Source organism: Lagopus leucura, unplaced genomic scaffold (genome assembly GCF_019238085.1).
Source record: "Lagopus leucura isolate 7727_CA_CO unplaced genomic scaffold, USGS_WTPT01 Super-Scaffold_100001, whole genome shotgun sequence".
Taxonomy (NCBI): domain Eukaryota; kingdom Metazoa; phylum Chordata; class Aves; order Galliformes; family Phasianidae; genus Lagopus; species Lagopus leucura.
The window spans coordinates 7,948,290-7,971,213 of record NW_024962262.1 but is presented as its reverse complement, the minus strand read 5'-3'; the positions used below and the strand labels follow the sequence as shown (position 1 = coordinate 7,971,213).

Genomic DNA, 22,924 nt, shown 5'->3' with positions numbered 1-22,924 from the left:
ACAGTAGCTTGGTACTGTGGCATCCTGAGGCACTTATGCCAGGCGCTTAGTGAATTAATAGAACTCCAAACTCTGAATTTTACCCACAGGTACCTGTGTTGGTTATCCACAACTTTATTCATGCAAGTGGGGTGGAACAGAGTGAGGATATATGTCTGCTCATGATGCAGAGCCATTGTGCTGGTCAGGCATGATCACTGCTGAGAGATCCATAAACTGAGACAGCTGCTTGGCAGGTTTTCATCCAAGTAAAACCCTCTGTAAACTAATTATATGGCCATAGCTTATAAAGTTTACAAGAAAGCAATCTCCAGACTTGTTCTCTTGTCAGTTGCATATCTTGAACTTATCTGTAGATGTTGCAAAACTAATCACTGTGGTTAGAAAACCTATAAACTGTTCTGTACTGAACAGATGTAATAATTTTCCAATCCTTCTTTCCTTTCTTAAATACAACCTTCTATTTTAATGTGTTCATTTTTAGTGTTTGTAAATAATGGTAAAAAATAAAGAACTTTAAGGAAACCAGTCCACAATTAAACCACTTCAAATTGTAAGCACAAACGCCAGCCAGACACCTCCAAATAAAATATTTATAGGAACTAGATGTCTTGTATCAGGAGATGCTTCTCCTGCTGTTATCAGAAGTCAGCCCTTCGCTCCCTGTATCTGCTTTTATCCCCGGTAGCATGAAGTGTGCATCAAGCATCCTGCCTGCTTGTCAGTGGGGCTCATACACTGTATTATAACAGGCAATCATCACAACAGTTGTTCACAGGCAGTGTTTTTAGCTCTACCAGTACAACCCACGAGATTCTCTATCAGCATCATCATTATTTATCTGAAGCTCTTCCAGTAAATTGAGCCTAACTAGTTTTCCTTGAGGTAAAAAGATGCAGTCTGTCTTTTATCATTGCTCATGCAGAGAAAGCAGTTCCCTCCTAAGCAATGTAGAATCTGGAAAAGGGAAAAGCTTCACGGCAGCTGTATTATGCTCCTGGCCAGCATTAGCTTATAGTCCTTTTCTTAGGCTAGGACAGACTGGCAGGAAAACAGCCAGAAATTGCACATTCTTTTCCTTGTTGTCATATTGCACAGTTGTATGCTTAATGCTGCATATCCCTTAGCTGAGAGATTGGCCCCATTTAGCTGTTCTGGTCAAAGCTGTTTCATCAGGCAGCTCTCAGAGACTCCATGGAATCAGTTTCTATACAGAAAAATGGTGAGTCAGTCTAGCTTTACTCTCTGAAAGAGATGGATGGGGCAGATGAAGCTTTGGAGAAGTCTTATTGCATAAACTGGAGATCTGCACATACTGCTTTTCTACATTATGTGATCCTGCTACAAGCAGCACTAATACGATTAACACAGATATTAACATACTAATATAATTAACATAAATTGATTCTAACAGAATCACATTTTTTTTCTCAATTTTTATTATTTTTATTATCTTGCTAGAAATCAAATAAGGATTAATAAGCAAAAGCAGTATTTCAACACAAAAGTTGGTACATGTGAGTATTCCAGCCTGTTAATACATTCTCCATGTTCTATGCCTTTGTGGAAACTCCATTTTTATGACTTCAACCATAGTGGAGATGAAAATTTATTATTTTGTTATTATTGAATGGAACTTGTATTTTTTATTTTTTAATCCCTCAGTTTAGTTTACGAAGTGTGACAAAGGTCAGGTAACTATATTGATGGACTGCAGGTTGGGATATAAAGCTGTTTCAAATAACACTCTTAACATAGTAATCTACTCTCTTGTCTCTATTTCAGCCCCAAAACAACCAACATAAGTCATCTGCTTCAAAAACTGGTTGATAGAAATAGGAATCTACTACATTGCATACTGAACTCTGATAAGGTTATAAAACAGTGCTTTTGGTTTGTTTTGATAATTGTTTACACTGTTTACAAATGAAAGGACAATCAGTAGGTTGGCAAATTGAAGTGTTGGCTGTTATTCTGCTTTGTTGTCAATCAAGAATTTTCTAATTTTAAGGAAAGTATTTTGCCTACTTTTGCTACCTTAAATCAGATGTCTGACATTTAGATAGCTACCTATCTACAATGACTTGCTGAACCTTTGTAGGAACCTCAGCATTTCCAAAATGTGATTTAACCCACCTGTTTTGTTCTGCTGTGCATGGACTGTAGATAACTAACTTTTGAAGTCTAATCTAAGCTGAAATTAATTCAATTTTATCAGATAGTCAGAGATACTCAAAATGGCTCTCATCAGATCTTTGCTTTCTGTGAGGTCTACTATACAAGGTTATTGCCTGTTCACAATGATCCTTCTGCTGACCAAAGCATTTTTTGTAGTTTCTTTTCATGTATTTGCAATCAAAAGAGTTGAAAAAACACACCATAACCTCTTTTTCATTTCCTGATGCCCCAGGAAATACAATCCAGCCATGCATGATTTTTGGCATTTAATCTGTATGTAAGGAATGATTTCTTAAAATAATTGTTCCTAATGATAATGCGAAACTTCATTGAAATGAAAAGCTATCACTGAATTCTTTGCATATTTTATTTTTCTTTTTGATTTCCAACTCACACACATCTGGCATATTTTACATCTTTGCAATAAAACATGGTTACAATAGCTTAAGGAATTTATATATCCAAAATATTTCACCATGATCTCAAGATGAAATGAACTTGTCTTCCAGATGTTCAATATTCTCCCAATTCTAAGCTACAAACTCAAGATATTGCTTACAGACTGGTGATGAATAACTTAATCATTAGGATGATCCCCATGATTGCCGAACCTTATAAATACAAACAACAATGAAGAAGGAAATTCAGTGCTAAACTTACTAATACAAGGTGGAGAACAAATAAGTAATCACATCAATAAATAATGATATGTTTCTGGTGCAAAGTGCCAATACAAAGAATCCATTATCTTTTTAAATAAATGACTGCAAATGAGTGTAAATTCTGAGAAAATTACATTCCTGTTACATGCCTCATAGCCCTACCGACACAATATGTACATCTATGACAATACAGTCACCAAATATACAAAGAAGAAACATGAATTAAAGTGTATATACCCCTGGGTGTGTAATTTGATCAGTACAATGTGCAGAAAATTATTCTGATAGTTATCATTACAGTATTGTAAAACATGAAGTGCCTTAGTCTGAGTGGCTTCAGGTGAGATTTTTAGAAGAACCAAAAAGAATAACCTCAGTCACCTCCACAATGAAGCTAAGGCTGTTGAAGAAACCAAGCTGCTCAGAGGAAAATAAGGGAAAAACATCATTTGAGGCTCTCTCGCCCAATGGTTTCCTTGCCAAATGCTAGCAATCCAGAAGTATAGCACTTTGTACTGGGAATCATTAAGCATTGCAAATGATGAAACTGAACTTCCCCTCTTTGCTCTCCTTCTATCTAGTCTTTAATTTCAAAAGGAGGAATTTAATTTCTACTAAAGTATAAATATGGCAAATGATGGCTTTTTATCCGAATGCTTCATGAGCAGAACTCCACTTAAAAGGGGTAAAGTTTAGATTCAAAAAGTGAAAAACAATGTGTTGGTGAAAATGTTGAAATTACTGTTTGCGCCCAAATTCAACCCTTTAACACAAGCCATACCCTCAGGCAGATCTCCAGTTTGATTTGTGAGAATGCACCTGCTCCTTCAAGACATCAGGTTTAAAGTACATGCAAGTTGTAACTCCACAATAAAATTAAGAAACGGTTTTGTTCTTTATACAAGGTTTTACTTTTACAAAAGTATCCCTTTAAAGTTAAGATGTGCATCTGATGTACAAAGTATCAAACGTATTTTTTTTTTTTTTTTAATCTCAGCTTGAAAAGAGGCTGGAGATGGGATGCATGTTAGGTTCATAGCCTAAACATTGAAACAACTGGACACGAGGTTCCTCAGAATTTGCAAAAGTCTCTTGTGGCGCATCCTACTACCTTTTCTCAATAAACAAAGATATATGAAATAATTACCAAAACATCTCCTAATTCATATAATTTACATGATACAAGCTTGCTTTTCAGCAGCTGGTGTTCAGTTGTGAAAAAACACACAAAGTAAAATGGTTGCTGACTACAATGTACAGCTATTGCTGGGTGTAATGGAATGTACAACGGAGGTCAATGCAGACGTGGTTTTCCACCAGAGACTACACTTTTCTTTGCAGCACTTGTGCTCTCAGCTTTACCTGGGCTTTCAGTTCTTCATTCCGCTTCAGTATCTGTTCTGATGCTCATAATGCCACCGGTTAAAATCTATATTGAAAGCTACGATGCTGCCAGAAGCCATGCCAGTAATTAGAGTTCTGAAAGAGACAGGTGTTCGTGTTAGTTCTCGTTTACTTTCTCAAATTATAGCTTGAAATAAACACTTAAAAAACAAAAAGAACGAGGCTCTTCAGCAATGTTGTATGGAAGTAAACTTCATAGATGCACTCAGTTTGCTACAGAGACACTAAATTTAGGTATCTACACACATAAGCCCAATTCCCACACTCTCATTATGGCCAAAGAGGGTCCAGAACTCCATTTATTTACTTCCATGTAGATAAAAGCTCAGTATAATTTGAGATGGTCTTCTTTATCTTGCCTTGCTTCTAGGTGCCCCTCTGGAAGTGCGTGAGCCTTTACTAGTTCATGTGCCACCCCTCATATGTAGCACAGACCTCCAAAGCATCTCAAACAGTACTAACTGGCTATGGGGTGGAAACCAAACTAGGGACCTAATCAGTACCCAGTGCAACTTAACATGAACTCTCTACAGGTTGCTGGACATGTACATGGGTGAGCTAAATTGTCCACTGGACTCCACAGAATGTACTGAGTAAATCTCCACTAGTTATTATGGAAGCTTATTATCATAGCTTCATGTAAGCTGATCACACTCTGGTTCTCCTAAAAAGCTTTATATTGAAATTTACACCTATACTTATGTAGTTCTGGTGGCAATGGTTGAGATGATTTTCCAGTTATCATATACCCTCTAATTCTGGTAGCTGAATTCTAAAATTGGATTAGATATCTATCACCACTTCTATCAAACCGTACAAAATCCATTCTCTGCTTAATTATGCGACCAGAGCTAAGCAGATACTTAAAGCACTTTGCACAGCTGGAGCTTCCCAACTTAATATTACCATCAGGGGTAGAGAAAATAGGCTAGAAGAAATTTTTCACAGTATAAATAAATCTCTTAGAACACAGCACAGTACTGCATACATAAACTGGCAAAGCTCCAGCAGCAAATAGGCCTCTTCCAGTAAGTTAGGTTTTGATTAGATTGTTTGAGACAAAAATCTTGTTTCTCGTCATCTACTCATATATGAATAAATTAGGTGAGTACTTGGTTTGTAGGTTTTTATTGCTTTACAAAATGGGTACCATAGCATAGGAATGCTGGAAAGCGTAAGAAAAATAAATAGATATGACTGCTGTATGATTTTTTCTCATGTCTTAGTAATTTTTTTTATGAGTCTGTATATTAATAAATGTCAACTCACACATGATGTAAACAGCAAATCCATTCATAACCCTGCATAAATGCAACATACAGGTTTATACCATTAGCATATTACAGTAGTAGAGTAATAAACCAGGTTCATATATATTTATACTTGCACTGTGCATTCCATTGCCACAGCACTCACTGCAAATATCTTGTACACTTGTACACTGCCCCTCCACTGTTTAGAGAATTTCAAAAACAAAGGTCCATATCCATTCCTAGCAGATAAATCCCTGGCAATACTGCACATTAGAGTCCACCCACAACCCCAATAAGTTCTCAAGCTCTTAATGCTGAACTTTTGAACTTTTTTTCAACGCATTTGTTAATTGGTACTGCAGTCTGACCCAGTCTGGTTGTTTGTATGTTCTGAAGTTAATGCAATTTTACTAATATTCTGCTGGCTGAAGCTCTGGCTTACTGATTTCAGTGAAATAAGATCTTGCCTTGAAGTTAACTGCTGGTAGTATGAGACTCAAGGATCAGACAACACGTTGATTAGAACAAGTCAACCAGATAATAACTGGTGTTATGTTATTATGTTAAGTGTAATGCTTTCATATCGTATCTTCTTAATTCATACTTTAACACCATACTTTAACATTAACAGAGATCTATAGTATGTTTTACTTTTTACATACAGATATGAAATTCACCTCTGATCATGAGACAGATCCATAGCTCTAATGCCAGCATCACAGCCAGGGTAGATATAGAGCTGCTTGAAGTCACAGGCCTGCCATACCTCCACCACACCGTTGTCTCCCCCTGTTACCAAGTTCTGCCCATCACTGCTCAGGAGAATGGCCTTCAGATAAATATGACAAAACAGAGGTACACAGTTAGCTTTTATGGAGAATGACCATTACTTAAATTTAGTCAACTTACAAGCACTTCTTGTCCTCTGCCCACTTTACATTTGAAGAAAAAAGATCCCACTTCCCTTTCTTCCAAATAATAATTAAAAAAAAAAAAAAACTAATAAATTCGGGATCTCCAAATTTCAAATAAAACAATTACATGGGTTTTGGTATGATAACCACCACCACCACAAACCCAGCACATTTTTCAGTATTTCTGCCAAGACTTGAGTTAAGCACATAACATTTCCTGTCCCACAATGCTAGATACCATCAATAACACCTGACGCGGGGCAGTGATCTGCATTCCTAATGCTGCTTCAAGTGCTCTTCGCAGAGCAGAGCCCCAAAGGGAAGAATTCACGTCTGGACTAATAAGTGAAGAATGGACTCCTGAGTACTTGTGTTTAAAAAAAAAAAAAAAAAAAAAAAGTTTCCCACTTGAATTTAATTCCAAACAAAAATTCCAGGAATTTTAAGGGATCACACAGAATTTGCTTTGTTTTGTTTTTTTCCACTCTGAAAATGCTCAAGTGCACTTTCACATTTGGAGATGGAGATGAGAGTGTTTGTGTTTGAATATGACTCAGCTGGGAGGTGGAAACTTTACATATGTGATTTCCTTTAAAATACACTGCAAATAAATTCAATTTATTTTAATAAATAAAAGCAAGACACAACAAGTATTTATTTGTATTTAGATTTACCCTGGTTGAATCATTGATCTCCATCTGAGCTAAGAGTTTTCCATTAATGCTGAAATTGCTGAACCGTCCTCGTTCATAGTAGATGATGCAGTGACCTTCACTAGAAACTGAAATTAAGCGAGGATACAAACAGTTTTCTGTTCCTTCCAGGGCTCTCAGCAAATCTCCAGTAATTGTGTGCACCAGACAAGGACCTTCTGTATGTGAAAAGATAATATATCACATTTTTGCTGGTTATACAAACTACATAAACTGTGCACAGAGGCAAAGCATAATACACATTTATATCATTTTAGTCCTGCATAGTTATGAGAAGATGCAATCCTGACTCAAAGAACATAAAATAGAAAACAGAAAAGAAAATGCAAGAATTAAGGAATAAAATTAAGAAAATAAATGTGTCCAAAGATGGTAGTTCTTTATTTCCTTAAACTGGTAGCAGTTGTCATTGATCTGTTTCTGAAATATCAGGATATTTTTCCAAGCATTTAGAGGCCTTGGTCTTTCCTCCAAGAACAGGAACTCTTCTCAGCCTGCCCATTCACATTAAACAGATGGAGCCCTATCAGTGACTAGTAGGAGCAACTCCCAGAGGGCATATAACCATATCACTGCATATTTCTCTTATAGTCAATGGCAGTTTCTGTAGATCCTCTCCCACAGTGAATGCATTATATGCATAGATTTCAGTCATAGATTTCATTGGTTTAACAATAGGCATCATCTGACAGACAGCAATGTAACTACGAGATTGGGACTGTAAGAGTTTTCAGAAGACCACACTGTAACTCTATTACTCCAGAAAGACTTTGATATGAGATTTTCATGTCTTTTTTTTATTGCTAATGAAAGAGAAAGTGAGCTCTGAAATCTACAAGGTACAGTTTAAGAAGCAACACTATGATATCTCCATTTCAAAATCTACGAGAAATGCTCTTTTGAAAGTGAGATGTGTACTCCTTCTAAAAGTCTGAGTCACAGTAAATAATAAATATTTTTTTAATGAATCACCGAGTATCTCTGGACTATCACAGTTACCTCTTCCTTGTACAGCTGGCTCATGACTCTCAAAATAAATTCGTGCTGGCAGACTCAGCCACCTCACATTAAGCCCTTCTAACTTCTCTGAAGTTAACACTATGGCTAGGTTTGCCCAGGTAGAACAAAATACAGCATTGATGCACTTGTCTGCGAGCCCTCCGGTGCATGTCCTTGTCTGTGTTTGCAACAAGCCTTACGCAGAGAGACTGAGTCTGACTCAGTCTACAGAGTGCATCTGCAATGGAATTAATTTATTTTCTCAAATTGTTGAATTCTAGCTTTGGAAATGCTGTAATGCCAGTGATGCTTCCAGTTTCCAAATAAATACCATATTACACTTTCCTTTTGGAAAATCTAACATCTTCTCACTTAAGTACCCTGACAAATAGCTCAGCTGATTGGTCTTGGGCACGAAAAAGGCACACAACAAAATCTTCGGATTTCAGACTCTGGTGCAAAAAAGCACACAAACTGCCCATTCTTTTTCTGTTAATGTTGCACAGGAAAATGCAGACATCAACCTGAGGCACAGGACTTTCTCAGGGGAGTCCTATTCACCTCCTTGCCCTGGCACAGGTTGTCAGGATGTCTATGTGCGTGATGGAGGTGACACAGGGAGGGAAAACTCCCTGTGAGGGAGCACGCACAGTACTGATGTGCCACACAGCACTGTAACAGAATGTTGTAATAGAAACTGGAAAGCAACTGGACAGGAAATAAATAAAAAGACTTTAAACAAGCATCTGCTGGAAAACTGTCATGATTTAAAAAAAAAAAAAAGATTTTCTCTATATAAAGATGTATGGAATAGTCTATAAAGTAATGGGAAACGTGAGAAGAGTAACCCAGAGAACAGGATCTGACAGGATGGGCCTCCAACTCTCCAAATTTACTACAAGTATATTCTGGATTTGACCCTCAGCAGCATTTAGCTCTAAAAATAGATGTTTCTAAAGCATTGCATACTGAAGGAAGCAAAAGGTAACTAAGAACAAACCTCAGCTATCCTAATAAGAGGAAATTTGCAATAAGATAGTTGAAAAGGGTACTTTGACAGCAAGAATGTATGAGGCTGCCTTAAAAGACAAGGAAATAGCAGTATTGCAAGACAAAATTAGGTTCAGAGTCCTCCAGCATATTTTTTTCATAAATGACTTCACTGACTTCACCTACCACAGTTATGTAGTAAGTCATTACTAGAGTTAATGACCCATTAGCAATTCTTGTTAAAAATATCTTTACCCAAAAGTTTCATATTCAACTTCGAAAGTAAATGTCATTCTCCAAGTCTGTATGAAAGATAATAACCCAGCTGAGAGCTAAAGTGGGCAGGAATAGCACTCAAAAAATAGCCTTCAAAAATTACAGAATCTTTAAGGTTGGAAAAGACCCTTAAGATCAACAAGTCCAGCTGTCAGCCCACCAACCACGCCTACTAATCATGTCTGTCAGTGCCACATCCACACAGTACTTGAACATCTCCAGGGATGGTGACTCCACCACCCCTCTGGGCAGCCTGTGCCAATGCAGTGCCCCTCTTCCTAAGAAGAAATTTTTCCTAATCTCCAATCTTCTTCTCAAAAGCATCAAGCTTTAAAAAGGAATACAAGGATATCTGCAGTGAAGAACAAACCACCTCCCCTACGAGAACAGGCTGAGACAACTGGGGCTGCTCAGCCTGGAGAAGTCTCTGGGAAGATCTCACTGCAGCCTTTCAGTACCCAAAGAGAGCCTGCAGGAAATCTGGACAGGGACCTTTTATAAGGGATTGTAGTGATAGGACAAAGGGCAATGGCTTTAAACTAAAAGAGGAAGATTTAGATTAGATATTAGGAAAAAATTCCTTGTGATGAGGGTGGTGAGGCACTGGAAGAGGTTGCCCAGAGAAACTGAATGCCCCATTCCAAGAGATGTTCAAGGCCAGGCTGACCAGCTTTCAAAAAGCTGGTCTGGTGGGAAATGCATCCTTGCTCAGGGCAGGGCACTGGAACTAGATGTTTAAGGCTTTTTCCAACCCAAGCCATTCAGTGATTCTTTAATTCTATTAATAAAGTACAAAATAGATATTACTGTAAGCAGAAAAAAACAAGAGTTGAATAAAGATCCAGGAGTAGAGTGGAAATGAGACACAGGAAATAAGAACCTTTAAAGAATGACAAAGTTAGTGTAAAATTAAGAAATAAGAACAGATTGTATACCTCAAAGGAAAGTAAGATCTACACCCTGGAGGAAGATGAGGCAAAGAAGAAAGGATGACAGGAAAAGACATGCAGTTTTTCCAAATGAACAAAGGAAACTGAATGAGAGAGGACAGAGGAGGAAAAAAAAGTGAACATGTGGAAAAGGAGAAGGTGGGCAGAATAAGGAAAGATTAAGCAACAACTCATTTAGATGTGTGTCTTATTTACATTGATGTGCAGAGTTGTACAGGAGTTTGCTGGAGGTTTGGAAAGGTATTTTGAATGTTTACATTAGTGACTGTTGGATATTCTGGATTCTATAAATAAGCAGTAAAGTGCGTGAACAGATGGCCCAAAAATTTTAATGGAAGAAGTGTAACAACAAACATGGAAACTCCTGATTATTTGGAAACCTACCCACCAAAAAGTCTGCTGGGTAAAATGCTGTCAAAGGATTCCTAAACAAAGCAAATAGACACAGCTTTCATTGCCAAGGGGACTGAGGTCAGTCTGCAAACTGCCATTTAATTAAGATCAGGGTGAAGAATTCTGAGCTGTACAATCAATGAACGTACAGATGTTATAGTTATGAGGTATACTAGAGAGCTTGGCTATGTAGTTATTACACCAAAGCAGAAAAGACAGGACAATTACCCACATCCTGGGCCACTGTGAAACTCCAGCAAAGTGGATCTCCAGAAGAGATCTTTCCCTACTGGTAGTCAGCTCTTAAATGGGTCTAGGAGAGGTGGAGCCTGGCTCCCCTCTCCGGCAGCACAGGTGAATTGCCTTCACCTGTGCTCCCGTGGCTGACTCATTGCTCACCTCAGGTGATCAATCAGAGGTTCAAGCTGTGATTCAGCAGTTCCCATACACTCAGATGCAGGTCTTTATCAACAATTCTCTTCCAGATCTGTGGGTAATTGTAGTACAGGCTGATTGCTGGAAAGATCAACTATTTGTTTCTAAGCCTCATGAATATGGATAGATAGTAATGAATAATGCTCAGAGTAAGCAGCTACAAATTCTTCCAGAACTGCAGAATATCTTGGTAGAGGAGACTTGGGATAACTGAAGTCTGTCTAGCTTAAAGGAAGACTGGAAAATACCATTCAGAAAGGCTCTAAAGACTTAAATAATAAAAGTATTTCTAACCTTTAGCACCACTGATGACAAGTCCCAGCTCTGCACAGACTGACACACAGACAACTTCATGGTCGTGACCAGTCAGAACAGCCCGAGGAGCAGGATAATCACCTATTAGGAAAAAAAAAAAAGAAAACAACAGACAAATGGCAAAACAAACCTATCTTAATGACAAAAGAGCAGTGCAGTAATTTGCCTTCAATCAATAAGCATAAAAGAAATGCACCATCTGTTTAAATACTTCATACCTAGCTTTCTGAGCATCTGTAACACAAATACCTGCTATCAAACGTACCTATCTGTAGCCTTCTGCAAGGAACCTAAGGAGTAGGAAGAGTTGAGAATGTTCTTATATTAATGATCATAATTTATTTCATGAAGCTGGAGTAGGGGAAAGAGAGGAGAAACTGCACTGTACTGGAAAGATGCTGCTATTGCATAGACATTATTGATTTAGAGTCACATTGAATGCTTATAGATTAAAATTATAGCTAGAGATGGTTATGAATAGACATCATTTTATATATATCACTGTGGATACATATGCCATTATGATCACATTTAATTTTAAAGAGTAGGATAGACTGCTCCCTAAACCTTTCTTTTCTATATGCAGGAGAAAAACATATTTTATTGTGGATTCAAACAAGTGGGCTTTTATGGAGCATTTATGTGACAAATAGCAACACTTCTCTTGTTTCTGATACTAACAGACGCTGACATCACATGAGTAAAGCTTCTGTATGCAGTAAGGAATTACTGAGTACTTGATATGACTTTACCAGGCAAGGAAAAGTTATGTAGTAACAAAAAATTAGCAACATGCTAGATAACAGAGATTTCATCTGGTTATATTTAGTTTGTACAAATGAAATACAAAAAAAAAAAAAAGGGAAATTCCAAAGGACTGGAGCTCTGACTACATATGAAGTATTATAACATTAAGCCCCCACAAAATAACAAACTGGGTAACCCAGGGTTCTCTCAATAAATCGGAAGCAAAAATCTCATTAATGCCAGTCATCATGCTGTACTGGAATGGGAGTCTTGTCAAGCAAATTTCTTATCTGCTTTGGACAGGATGACAGGTACAGCTGATAAAGATGGCAATTTTAAAATGGCCTCCTGTATATTTTTTTAGGATATTTGACTCAGTAGTGTGGGGTTTTGATTTCAATCTGTTGTATATGGAACTGACCAAAGACAGAACGTATAGTACAGAAACAGGTTCAACGACAGTTTTGAACATTTTCTGTCAGCAGGAGGGTATTGACTAGGAGCTTGACATTAGGATAATGGATACTAAGTTATTGTATTGGTAGATGGGAATCACTAGATAGTAACTTCATCTGTAGGACAATACCAAGTCTTTGCTGGTAAGATGTCATAATATACAGTTGATACAAGGATTCATAAGATACTGTACAATGAAGAGTGATAATAATTATTATAGCATGCTCCTCACTGTCCAGTTAAATAATAAGGTTGCCAAATGGATTTTCATTATTTTATTTATTTTGAGCGCAAACAGGTAGAAAGCTGATGCTTCTGTACAAACACAAGCTCTGCCCACTGGGGAGGTGATTTTGGTAGGGAAAGCAATGAGACAAAGGAGGATTTATTGGAGTCACAATGCAAAACTTCCTCAACATTAGCTTTCATTGCAATACCCTAAAATAGCAAATAGAGGTCAGGAATTATCTTGCACTGTAGATCATAAATGAAATTGTGCTCACATTTTCAGAAATGGGCTCCAAGTAGGGTCCCACAACTGATAAAGAGTGGGATAGGAGGCTGCACAGCATTTAAAGTGTTTTCTCTCTTCACTGCACATGCAGCAGAGCAGTGACTTGGTGACCATAGCTGGGAAGTTAAATGTATAAAAGATGTCCAATAGCCAAGCAATTTATCTTACAGTTAATGGCAGGACAAGGTCCATTGGGTGAATGGCTGCACATACTTCAACCCTGCAATAAAATGCAGTATCCTATCTGCAAAAACAGTTAAACACTAAAACAAATTAACAAAGGAACTACTGGAGTATCTAGGCAACAGTGTATGCCTTTCTGAAAGATATGCTTTAGGAATACAGGCTTCAATTGAGCTTTGTGGGTCAATGAATTTACTCTCATTTATTGCAGAAACTCACACCATATAAAGCTGTTAATAAATTAATGAATAGCTGGCTAGGTAGGTGACTTGGAAGGATGTTTCTGAACTCTAATGCTCTGAAGGACAGAAATATTTTTGTTTTCAGTCTGAATCTATTCCTGTCTACCTTACATCTCTTTGTTCTTGTGTCAGCACTGCCCTTCAGCTTCAGATCTCCTCACTTGTCTTTTCCCCGCTCACATTCTTATAGAAGAAATCAGCCCTCTCAGCCTTTCCTTTTGACTTTATTAAACAAACCAAACTCTTATAATATTTCTTTAAAGTGACAGGTTTGCCTTTTTTTAGTCATTGCAGTAATCCACTTCTGCTCCATTCACACTCCTGGTTCTTTCTTAAAATTCAGTTAGCCAAAACAGTATACAATAGTAGTCCTTGAAATTTTACAGAGAATGTACAGTATTTTTTGAATAATCTTAACCATATCTGTTATCAAAATTTTAACTAATAATTCTACACGTTTTACTACTGTTTTCTGAATCAGAGAAACATGGATTTGAGGCTTTAGTTTCGGATCAAATAGTACAGGATAAGTCAATCTACCTTCACTGCTAATGAAAACAGCTACCTCAACAAATTCTAGTTTCCCAATCTTTAATCTACCCTGTAAGAAAAAAACAAAACAAAACAAAACCTTTTTAGTCTGGAAATTGAAGATGTAAACTCAAAACTGGGCTTTATTGCTATAGAAGGGATGGATTTCGGAAGAAACAAAAGAGGAAGTTCAATACACCTGATCAAAGATAGCTATACTTAGAGGTTTAGATGCTTACAGTTTCCTCCACTGATGTCAAAAAGCCTCCTTCAGAGATGTTCTTTTCTCTAGTGGTCTAATAGAAGAGTAAAATATATAATGCAACTAACTTCAAAATGTTTCCATTCTTTTCTTTTTTTCTTCTGTATGTCTTCTTGAAAAAAAAACACCAAAAGGTTTCTTTGACTTAAACTCTGATTATAGAGGTCAACATAGTGCTGCCATCTGTCTGCAAGGGAACTAGCAGTAGTGAATGACTAGAATTATTTTATGATTAGAAAGTTTTAGGGGAAGAGAAAGAATGCAATTTTCAAAAAGACATTTTCCTCACCATTTCATAATAAAATAATATAAAATCAAGAAACTGTAAAACGTCAGAATCTGAAAAATGACAATAAATGAATATTTATTTGTAAGACTTCTTGTCTTACGAAGGGAAATGCTTATAAGAAACAACTGCTCTGACTTTTGAGACCTTTTTTCAGTAAATAAAAATTAATAATTGAAAATCTTTATTAGGAGTAAGAGTCAGACACTAATAGTAAATAAGATTCAGTGATACTTTCTACAGGAGAAGCTGTAGCACAGAGAAGATAATGTCAATCATATTACATTTTATTGCTAAGGACAGAAGTTGTGAACTTCAGGAATCATTCAAAATCTAGCAAAATATTCTGTCACTGTCACGTCACCTCTGATAGATGCAACCAGGGGTCAAAGGCTGCAGCTCTGAGGGAACTGCAGGTGAAAATATCTTATCAATGAGCTGAGATACCATTATTGTAAACTCCCTGTGATTTCCCCAAAGGAGCACCTTTGAACCAAACTACTAGTGAGCAGAATAAAAAAAAACAACATTTGTGATGTGTTTCTAAAATAAGCATGTTCTTCTACAAAGTCTGAAGTAAAATACATCTTCCATTCTCTCTGAAAAGTACAATGTCTAATACCATCATAAGGTTCTTCTGTAATAGGGTTCTCTTATTGTAAGGATAAAAAGAAAATGAAGGAGAATGGACAGTGTCACTATTTTTTTCATATTGTCTTTTTCCAGGAATTATTTAAATTGTTCTGGAGACACATCTGAAGGTCTTCTGTTTAAAGAAACACAAGGTTTCTAGCTTGCCTTTCATCTTTGACTTTTATGGAAGGAAGTGCAGGGCTATAGCTGACTGATTTGTTGAAAATAAAACCAATATGACAGAAAGATTTTTCTGTTAATATTTTTGAGGAGATACTCTTCAGTAAATAAAATCTTAGAAGTTATTATCACCTTAATGGAAGCAACAATGAAGTAGTCTTCCTGAACCTTTACTGTCAGAAAAAAAAAAAAAGCAAGAAAAAAAAAAAAAAAGCTAAAAACAACAAAAAAAAAAAAAAAAAAAAAAAAAAAAAAAAAGAAGTCCACAATGAGAGGAAGTGATTTATTTTAAAAAAGATTGCTGACAGAAAAATATTCATATATTCAAAATATTCTTACCTTTGGCAGAACTGGTTTATTAGCTGAGGAATGTCAGTAGCATTGTATATGCCTACAAACAGTTAACCAAGTTAAGTGGTCTTGCACACATCTTGCGAGTATCCAGACTCCATGAGGAAAAATATGTTGGATGAGAGCCTTTGCAACTTCAATTACTATTTCTTTTACTAAATTGCTTCAAAAGTTTTGGCAAGTCACTGAACTGCCCTGTGCAATGGAGTATGCAGCGAAACATGGGCAGAAATATCTGTTAGTAAAATGCTAGATATAAGTGCATTAGTTCAGGTGAATTATTGCCTCATTTGCCTTTGCAATCTTAGGAGAGGTGTCTCTGGCTGCTGGTAAAATGGTGCTGGTGAAAATTATACACCGCTTTTCAAAGAGCTTCTACTCTGGCAGAATAATGCAGAGACATTGTATTTTAAAAATTAACACCTACATTGCACTTACAAGTATGTAGTTTAAAATTGCAAAGCAGTTTGCATGTGCACTAATATGCTTGAGCAGAACCTTTCAGCAGCCCAGCTTGCACATAAGACACTGGCAGCTATTTTTAAATTTTAGCCTTTTCAAGGTTAACCTAGTTCATGTTATAGTATATATGTATGGGGATATAAAAGAATAGAGTGAATATTCAAAGTTCTGAGCAGCAATGCTCTCAAAATGCAAATTCACAATATCAGAGACATTCACAATTTTAAATTGTTTCAAAAATGGTATCTCAAAAAGAAAATTAAAATATGTTTTGTGACACTTTAAAAAAGTGCAGGTTAATTTGAGAAGGATCCTTTATGGAAGCATGTGCCGTCCCTTTCAGACATACACAAACACACTCCCTGGGAGAGGATGGATAATTAGCACCTGTGAGGACTGCTATTAAGGTACATAAACCAAGATTTGGGCTCAGAGACAACGTGTTTTACTATGGTCAGTGCAGCTCCAGATAGAAAAAGCAGGGTTCACTCTCACACCTCCTGTGACCATCCTCTTGGACGTTACAATAAGTAATGAGAAATGTCAAGACCCAAGATCAATGAAATTTCAGGCTCTAGGGACAAAACAGGAATAGCATTGATCCCTTTAAAGAACACCACTCAGAAGGTGAATGTAATATGTTGCACAGAGAGGCTCAAGAGGATAAGTGGCCAAGTCCAACGTACTTACCTGAAAAAATTTCCATCAGGTTTTAGCACAAGCTGCCTACCCTTCTTTTCTTTTATGCAGAAGTCTGATTCCAATTAAAGTGTGCAAATTAATTTTTATCACTTCCAAATTAGTTTCTGAATTTGTGTCTGTTTCAGATGAAAGCATCTGTCCTTCCCTCACTTTTCTGCAATTCTATCATCTACTTTGGTAACTGTTCAAAGACTCTGAGACAATTCTCATTTTCAAAGCCACTTGTTTCAAAGAGACATTCAATAAAGCAATCATAAAATATAAAAATAAAACAACAGTAATGATATATTTTGAACTCTGGGGTATATCATGTAGTCTCTCTCCCCCTTTTTATGATGACTAATACAGTTGTTATGTAAGAAGAAATTTGTAGACAAATTAGTGTTCAGCTAAAACAAATCCCTATGTACAATCCCTATCCCTATGAGAAAAAAAAATCAAAACTCAAATTGTCAAACTCTTTAACAATAATTTTTCCTATTCAAACCCTTAGAGCTGCAAAGGTTTACATTTGCCACATCACTTGAAAGAATTAAAATAAGCAAATGATGCCCTTTGTATGTGCTGTGTCTTCCTATGAGAAATAGATTCTTCTCTTTCTGACAGATTCATGTTATGTGGTCATCAACTTAATAGGGTGCAGATTCAGATACCTATTTCAAATGGCCAATTTTGGCATAGAAAGTAGGTATCTAACACTGGCAGGATGACTACACTTCATTCAATTCAGTGTTTGTCCCAGTAGTACTACTTATTTAACTAAAGCTAAAGAAATAAGAGGAGGCTTAAATATACATAAAAACATACGAAGCAGCATTCAGCTCCCCCTTAGTCTAGGGGAATTCATACCACATCTCCCACTCACCAGGAGCATCTCCAGGCTCTATTCCAGGCTGAGGAAGATAATTCTCAATCACTGCTTAGCCATTATGCAGCCACAAAACCAATTTTTGTTGGACCAGAAGAAAGACAGGTAGGGAGATTTGACCTGCATATTGCTGCTAAATGTGTGCAGTTTCTGTTTTCTTGATTTATCTCTATTTTTATCCAAACATTATGTCATATAAAATCCATAAATGAAGTAGAGAAAAGAATTTTGCTGGAGGTTCACAGGGGTCCCCTCCCACATTAATTTATAGCCTGATAGTCCAGAATGCATGAATTTGATGAAGTATATGCTTGTGAATATGGGAATGCGGGTTTGAATTCCATCAGCCTCTAGAGGCTGAGAACTTAGTCTCCTACTTCCTGAACAAACATTCTAACCACAAGGTTATTATGCAGGCTATTTTTGAAAGCCACTCCACGGAAAGCATTGTATTTAAAATCTGGCAAAATTTCACCCTTCTCACAGCCTGTAAAATAACTGTGACAAGTGCAATCTGAACCAGAAACTCCTTTTTGATATGTAGTGTAGGAGAATAGAAGTGATAACTTAATAAAGGCATTGATTCTAAAAAAAATTATTAAAATTATAAGGGAGTTCACCATGTTCTCATAGCCAAGTTTCCAACAACTGAGCTGGAGTTGCTACTTGCAAGAGTCTCTTCCAAGCCACAGTTTTTCTCCATTCTCCCCATTAAACCAGCGCTGGTCCTGCATTTCCCACAGTCAAAGCTCAGGTCACCTGCTGAGCACACATCAGCACAGATTCAGATCCCCAGAGGTCCAACAGGTTGGGTTCCTGACATATGTGTTATGTAGTGAAGACTTCATCAAACTCATGGATTCTGGAGTGTGGGATTTTAGGAGAATTGGTAAGGAATTCATTCTGAAATATTTTGTTTCAGAATGTTTCACAATAGATGTGATAACCATGTTTTCTATTGGAATTCCACATACATTTTTCCATACAAATGTTAAATTATATAAACTTCTTAGGACTAGGGGCTTGTTTTACTCACTCCTTCAGTATTCTGAAACAACTAAAGATCCTTTTAGTAACTTCATGCATTGAAACTGAAATTGATAATTAACTGTCTTTCAGCTTAAAAGATAATTATAAAGCCAAGCACCCAGCCCAGATAATTACTATACCTGACATTTTTCTTTGAATTCTTCATCTTCTTACATTCTGTGATATAAAATACCTTATCTGTGTCTCCAGATGACAGCTTTTAAGAAATTAATCCTTCCATTTTTTTCCCCCTGAAAATATCATCTACATCTTTCTGGAAGTTCATTCTAAAGATGTTAACTAATTGGATTTGACCTACACTGAACATCTCACTTTCATTTTTCCTACAAGTCCTAATCTTCTACTAGTAAATAATGAAGAAGAGAAGATAAGGAAATGTTTCTTTATAAAACTACTTCCTTGGCTTAAACTATCTAAAACTTTAAAGCTAACTTCAAAAGGATTTATGAGAACTCTTTACTTCTGAAAATCAGAATCACAGAATCATAGAATTGCTCAGGTTGGAAAAGACTTTAATCACAACCTAACCATACCACCCTAACTCTAACAACTCTACGCTAAATCATTTCCCATCATAGGATGGTCTGGGTTGGAAAAGGCTAGAAATGACATGCAGATGACATCAAGTTGACAGGAAGTGTTGATCTGCCTGGGGTAGGAAGACCCTACAGAGGGATCTTGATAGGCTGGATTGCTGTGCTGAGGCCAATGCAATGCAGTTCAACAAGGTTAAGTGTCAGGACCTGCACTTTGGCCACAACAACTACAGGCAGCACTACAGGCTTGAGGCAGAGTGGTGGGAAGACTCTGTAGAGGGAAAGGACCTGAGGGTGTTGGTTGATGCTTAGCTAAACATGAGCCAGCAGTGTGGCCAGGTGGCCAAGAAGAATCCTTGCTTTTATCAGAAATAGTGTGGCCAGCAGGAGCAGGGAAAAGATCATGTATCTGTACTCAGCACTGGTGAGGCTTGACCTTGAGTACTGTGTTCAGTTTTGGGCCCCTCACTGTAAGAAAGATGTTGAGAACCTGGAGCATGTCCAGAGAAGGGCATTGAAGCTGAGGGGTCTGGACCATAAGTCTTATCAGGAGTGGTTGAGAGAGCTGGGCTTGTTTAGTCTGGAGAAGAGGAGGCTCAGGGGAGACCTGATCACTCCCTACAACTGCCTGAAGGGAGGTCTTGGTGAGATGGAGATCTTTTGACCAAATGGTGTTAAGTTGCACCAGGGAAGATTCAGGTTGGATGTTACAAAATACTTCTCCGAGAGAGTGGTCAGGCACTGAAAAAGCTGCCCAGAGAGATGGTGGAATTGTACAAGTTTTAGAAGGTGGAAGGTCCTTCATGCATATAATCAGTGCTGTGATCTGTTCTTACCGACGTATGCTCAAAGAAAAGTCAAAATTTCTATTAATAAGGATAAGTTTACAACACATGAAGTCCTGACTGTACTACTAATGTAGTACATAGTACTTGTAGTACATAGTACCCCAATTTAGTGGAGGGTTGTTAGATTTAGGGTAGTATGATTATGTCACGGTTGGACTCGATGATCTTTAAGGTCTTTTTCAACCTGAGTTGATTCTATGATTCTATGATTCTGTACAGTACTAGTACACAATTAACATATCCAACTTAATTTTAATCCAGTGAGTACAGACAGTAGTAATAATGATGAAATAATCATTTTTCAACATGAACTTTCAACGTGTCTTCAACATGAGAAGTAAGTAATGAGATTGATGTATTTGGAAGCTAGCATAGCACACTTGGCTGTTTGATCTTTTTGAATGCTACTACCTGTGCCTGTGAGTTTATATTTGCCTGGATGTGACTACTTGCCATATTTGACATAAATCACACAGGCATTCTAATAAATAAAATAACATCAAGATAAACAAAGTGCACTGAAATGAAATCTCTCTTCATATTGAATTTGTCTCTTTGTGAAAATTAAGTGCTAAATAAGCCATGGAAAATACATATGTTAGGGAATTTTATATTTTTGGCCCTCATTCTCCCTCTCTTACAAAAGTAAAATAAAATCAGGTGAGAATGTGAGGCTTTTGTTCTCCTCTTTACTCTGGTTATAGGTAAATGGAAGAAAATTGAAACATAAATAAACTGCTTATGCCAAATTAACAAAATATTTACTTTGTACCATGAAAATAAAACAATTTCTATGAGACATTCAAGCAACACTTTCCTTTATATGTCTGTAACTGGCAGGTCTACAACAGCCTCCAATCAGTATTTGAATCAGAGATCAGAACTGATCGTGATGGATTCTTCTATGCTTATTTAAAGAGACATATTGTTGTGCTGAAAATAATCATCAGAATTTAGAAACTCTGTTTTAAATGAAAAATGTGGATGTGTTGTACAAGACAGGATAAAAGCTGCCCTTGTCTATCACTGTGGTCACATTGGGAACCTTGCAAATTAATGCACTTCTGTAAGTATCCTTCTATATCCTTCTACAAATAGATGCACTTGAAATATTCTGTACAAATTATTATTGTGTCCCCTTTACACTGCAAAGTACTCTTAGTCCTCTACAAATGAAACATAAACTCTTCCTGACATTTCATCTTTTTCTATTTTTATTCAGTCACACTGCTTCTTCAAAGGTTTGCTTGCTACAGAAAGACCTTTCTCAAAGAGATTCATTGAATTCCAAGGCATTTGAGACATTCCTTGTTTGAATAGGCAATCAGCTGATATAGCATGCTGTGGTACAAAAAGAATACATTAAAATGCAAATATATATATATATACATGTGAATGAAAAATCAAAATATATTGATATACATTCTGTCACTTAAAGGCTATAACCATCTTGTTCTTGCTCACAATGACATGACGCTATAAGTGATAAGTGCAGTTCTGAATTTAAAAATTACTCTCATATTATTATCTGCCACCATGCACAAACTGTTTAAGTATTTTGTTAGCTTGTACTCGGTGAACTGCTTAGCATGTGGTGCTCTTATACCAACCTTCAAGTAGTTGCTAAGTATGGTAATGTCTTTAGAGGCTGACAAAAGAGATTCTAAAAATTAATACCCATGGCAGAAGACCTCTCAGGGATGTATTTTGTACAGGATATACTTACTGCTGTTTGGATTGTCACCTATAATGTGATGTCGGCCACTCCAGTACCAAAGCAGCAATGTAGCATCACGAGACCCAGACACGATGTAGCAATCACCACCAATATAGGACTCTGATCTGGCAAGGCAAGTGACAACATCCCAGTGGCCGAACACAATCTGAGTTAGTTTTCCTGGTGAGTGAAAAGTAATAAAAATTCATGTTTTCTGAGTATTTGCAGCACTGTGACATGACTAAATCATTAGCAGAATTCAGTTGAAATGTATGTTTTACTTCACACTCTTAACTAGAATTCCCTGTGTAGTACAATAAAACCAAAAAATTATGAAGATAAAGCTTTTTCTTTTTTTTTTTCCCTTTATATTCCTTTTGAGGTCTATGCTCTATATCAATCCACAATCAAAGACTTATATCTGAAAATCAAGTTTATGCTGCACTCACTGAATACTAAGTGGAGTTAATGCTCCATCAGTATTTAAGTAATGATGCTAGCATACTATTTGTGAGCTTCATGAATGACATGTATAAGATAGTATATGAACCATCACCTGTTTCTTTCCAATAATGAAAACATTTTTTAGCAGTATAGTGAATGTTAGGCTAAGTCATCTGACCAAAAAAAACCAAAAAAACAACAAAAAAAATTGGCTCCCAGAAGAGGCTATGCAGCTTCCTTTCTTAGTACACCACATAAATAGAGACAAAAATAATTTTGCCATTAAAATATCGTAACTAAACTTTCTGTTAATCCTTCTGATATAATCAGCTCACTTGAATATAACTACAGTTTGAATAGTAGCCTCTAAGAAAATTGCATGCATGGAAGGAAGGAAGGAAGGAAGGAAGGAAGGAAGGAAGGAAGGAAG

At 36.8% G+C, this 22,924-nt stretch overlaps 1 protein-coding gene across 1 annotated transcript in view; it reads right to left on the bottom strand.

Moving 5' to 3' along the window:
* Nucleotides 1-2,451: 2,451 nt before the first annotated feature.
* The window catches only part of NBEA (neurobeachin), a 466,212-nt gene continuing 445,739 nt past the window's right edge, over nt 2,452-22,924 (bottom strand). Inside the window, exons 51-55 of the mRNA XM_042868525.1 lie at nt 22,060-22,230; nt 11,462-11,563; nt 7,086-7,282; nt 6,175-6,326; nt 2,452-4,319 (exon numbers count right to left, since the gene is read on the bottom strand). Coding sequence (XP_042724459.1) covers nt 4,229-4,319; nt 6,175-6,326; nt 7,086-7,282; nt 11,462-11,563; nt 22,060-22,230 — 713 coding nt within the window. The 3' untranslated portion in view covers nt 2,452-4,228. The remainder of the gene's footprint in view (nt 4,320-6,174; nt 6,327-7,085; nt 7,283-11,461; nt 11,564-22,059; nt 22,231-22,924) is intronic.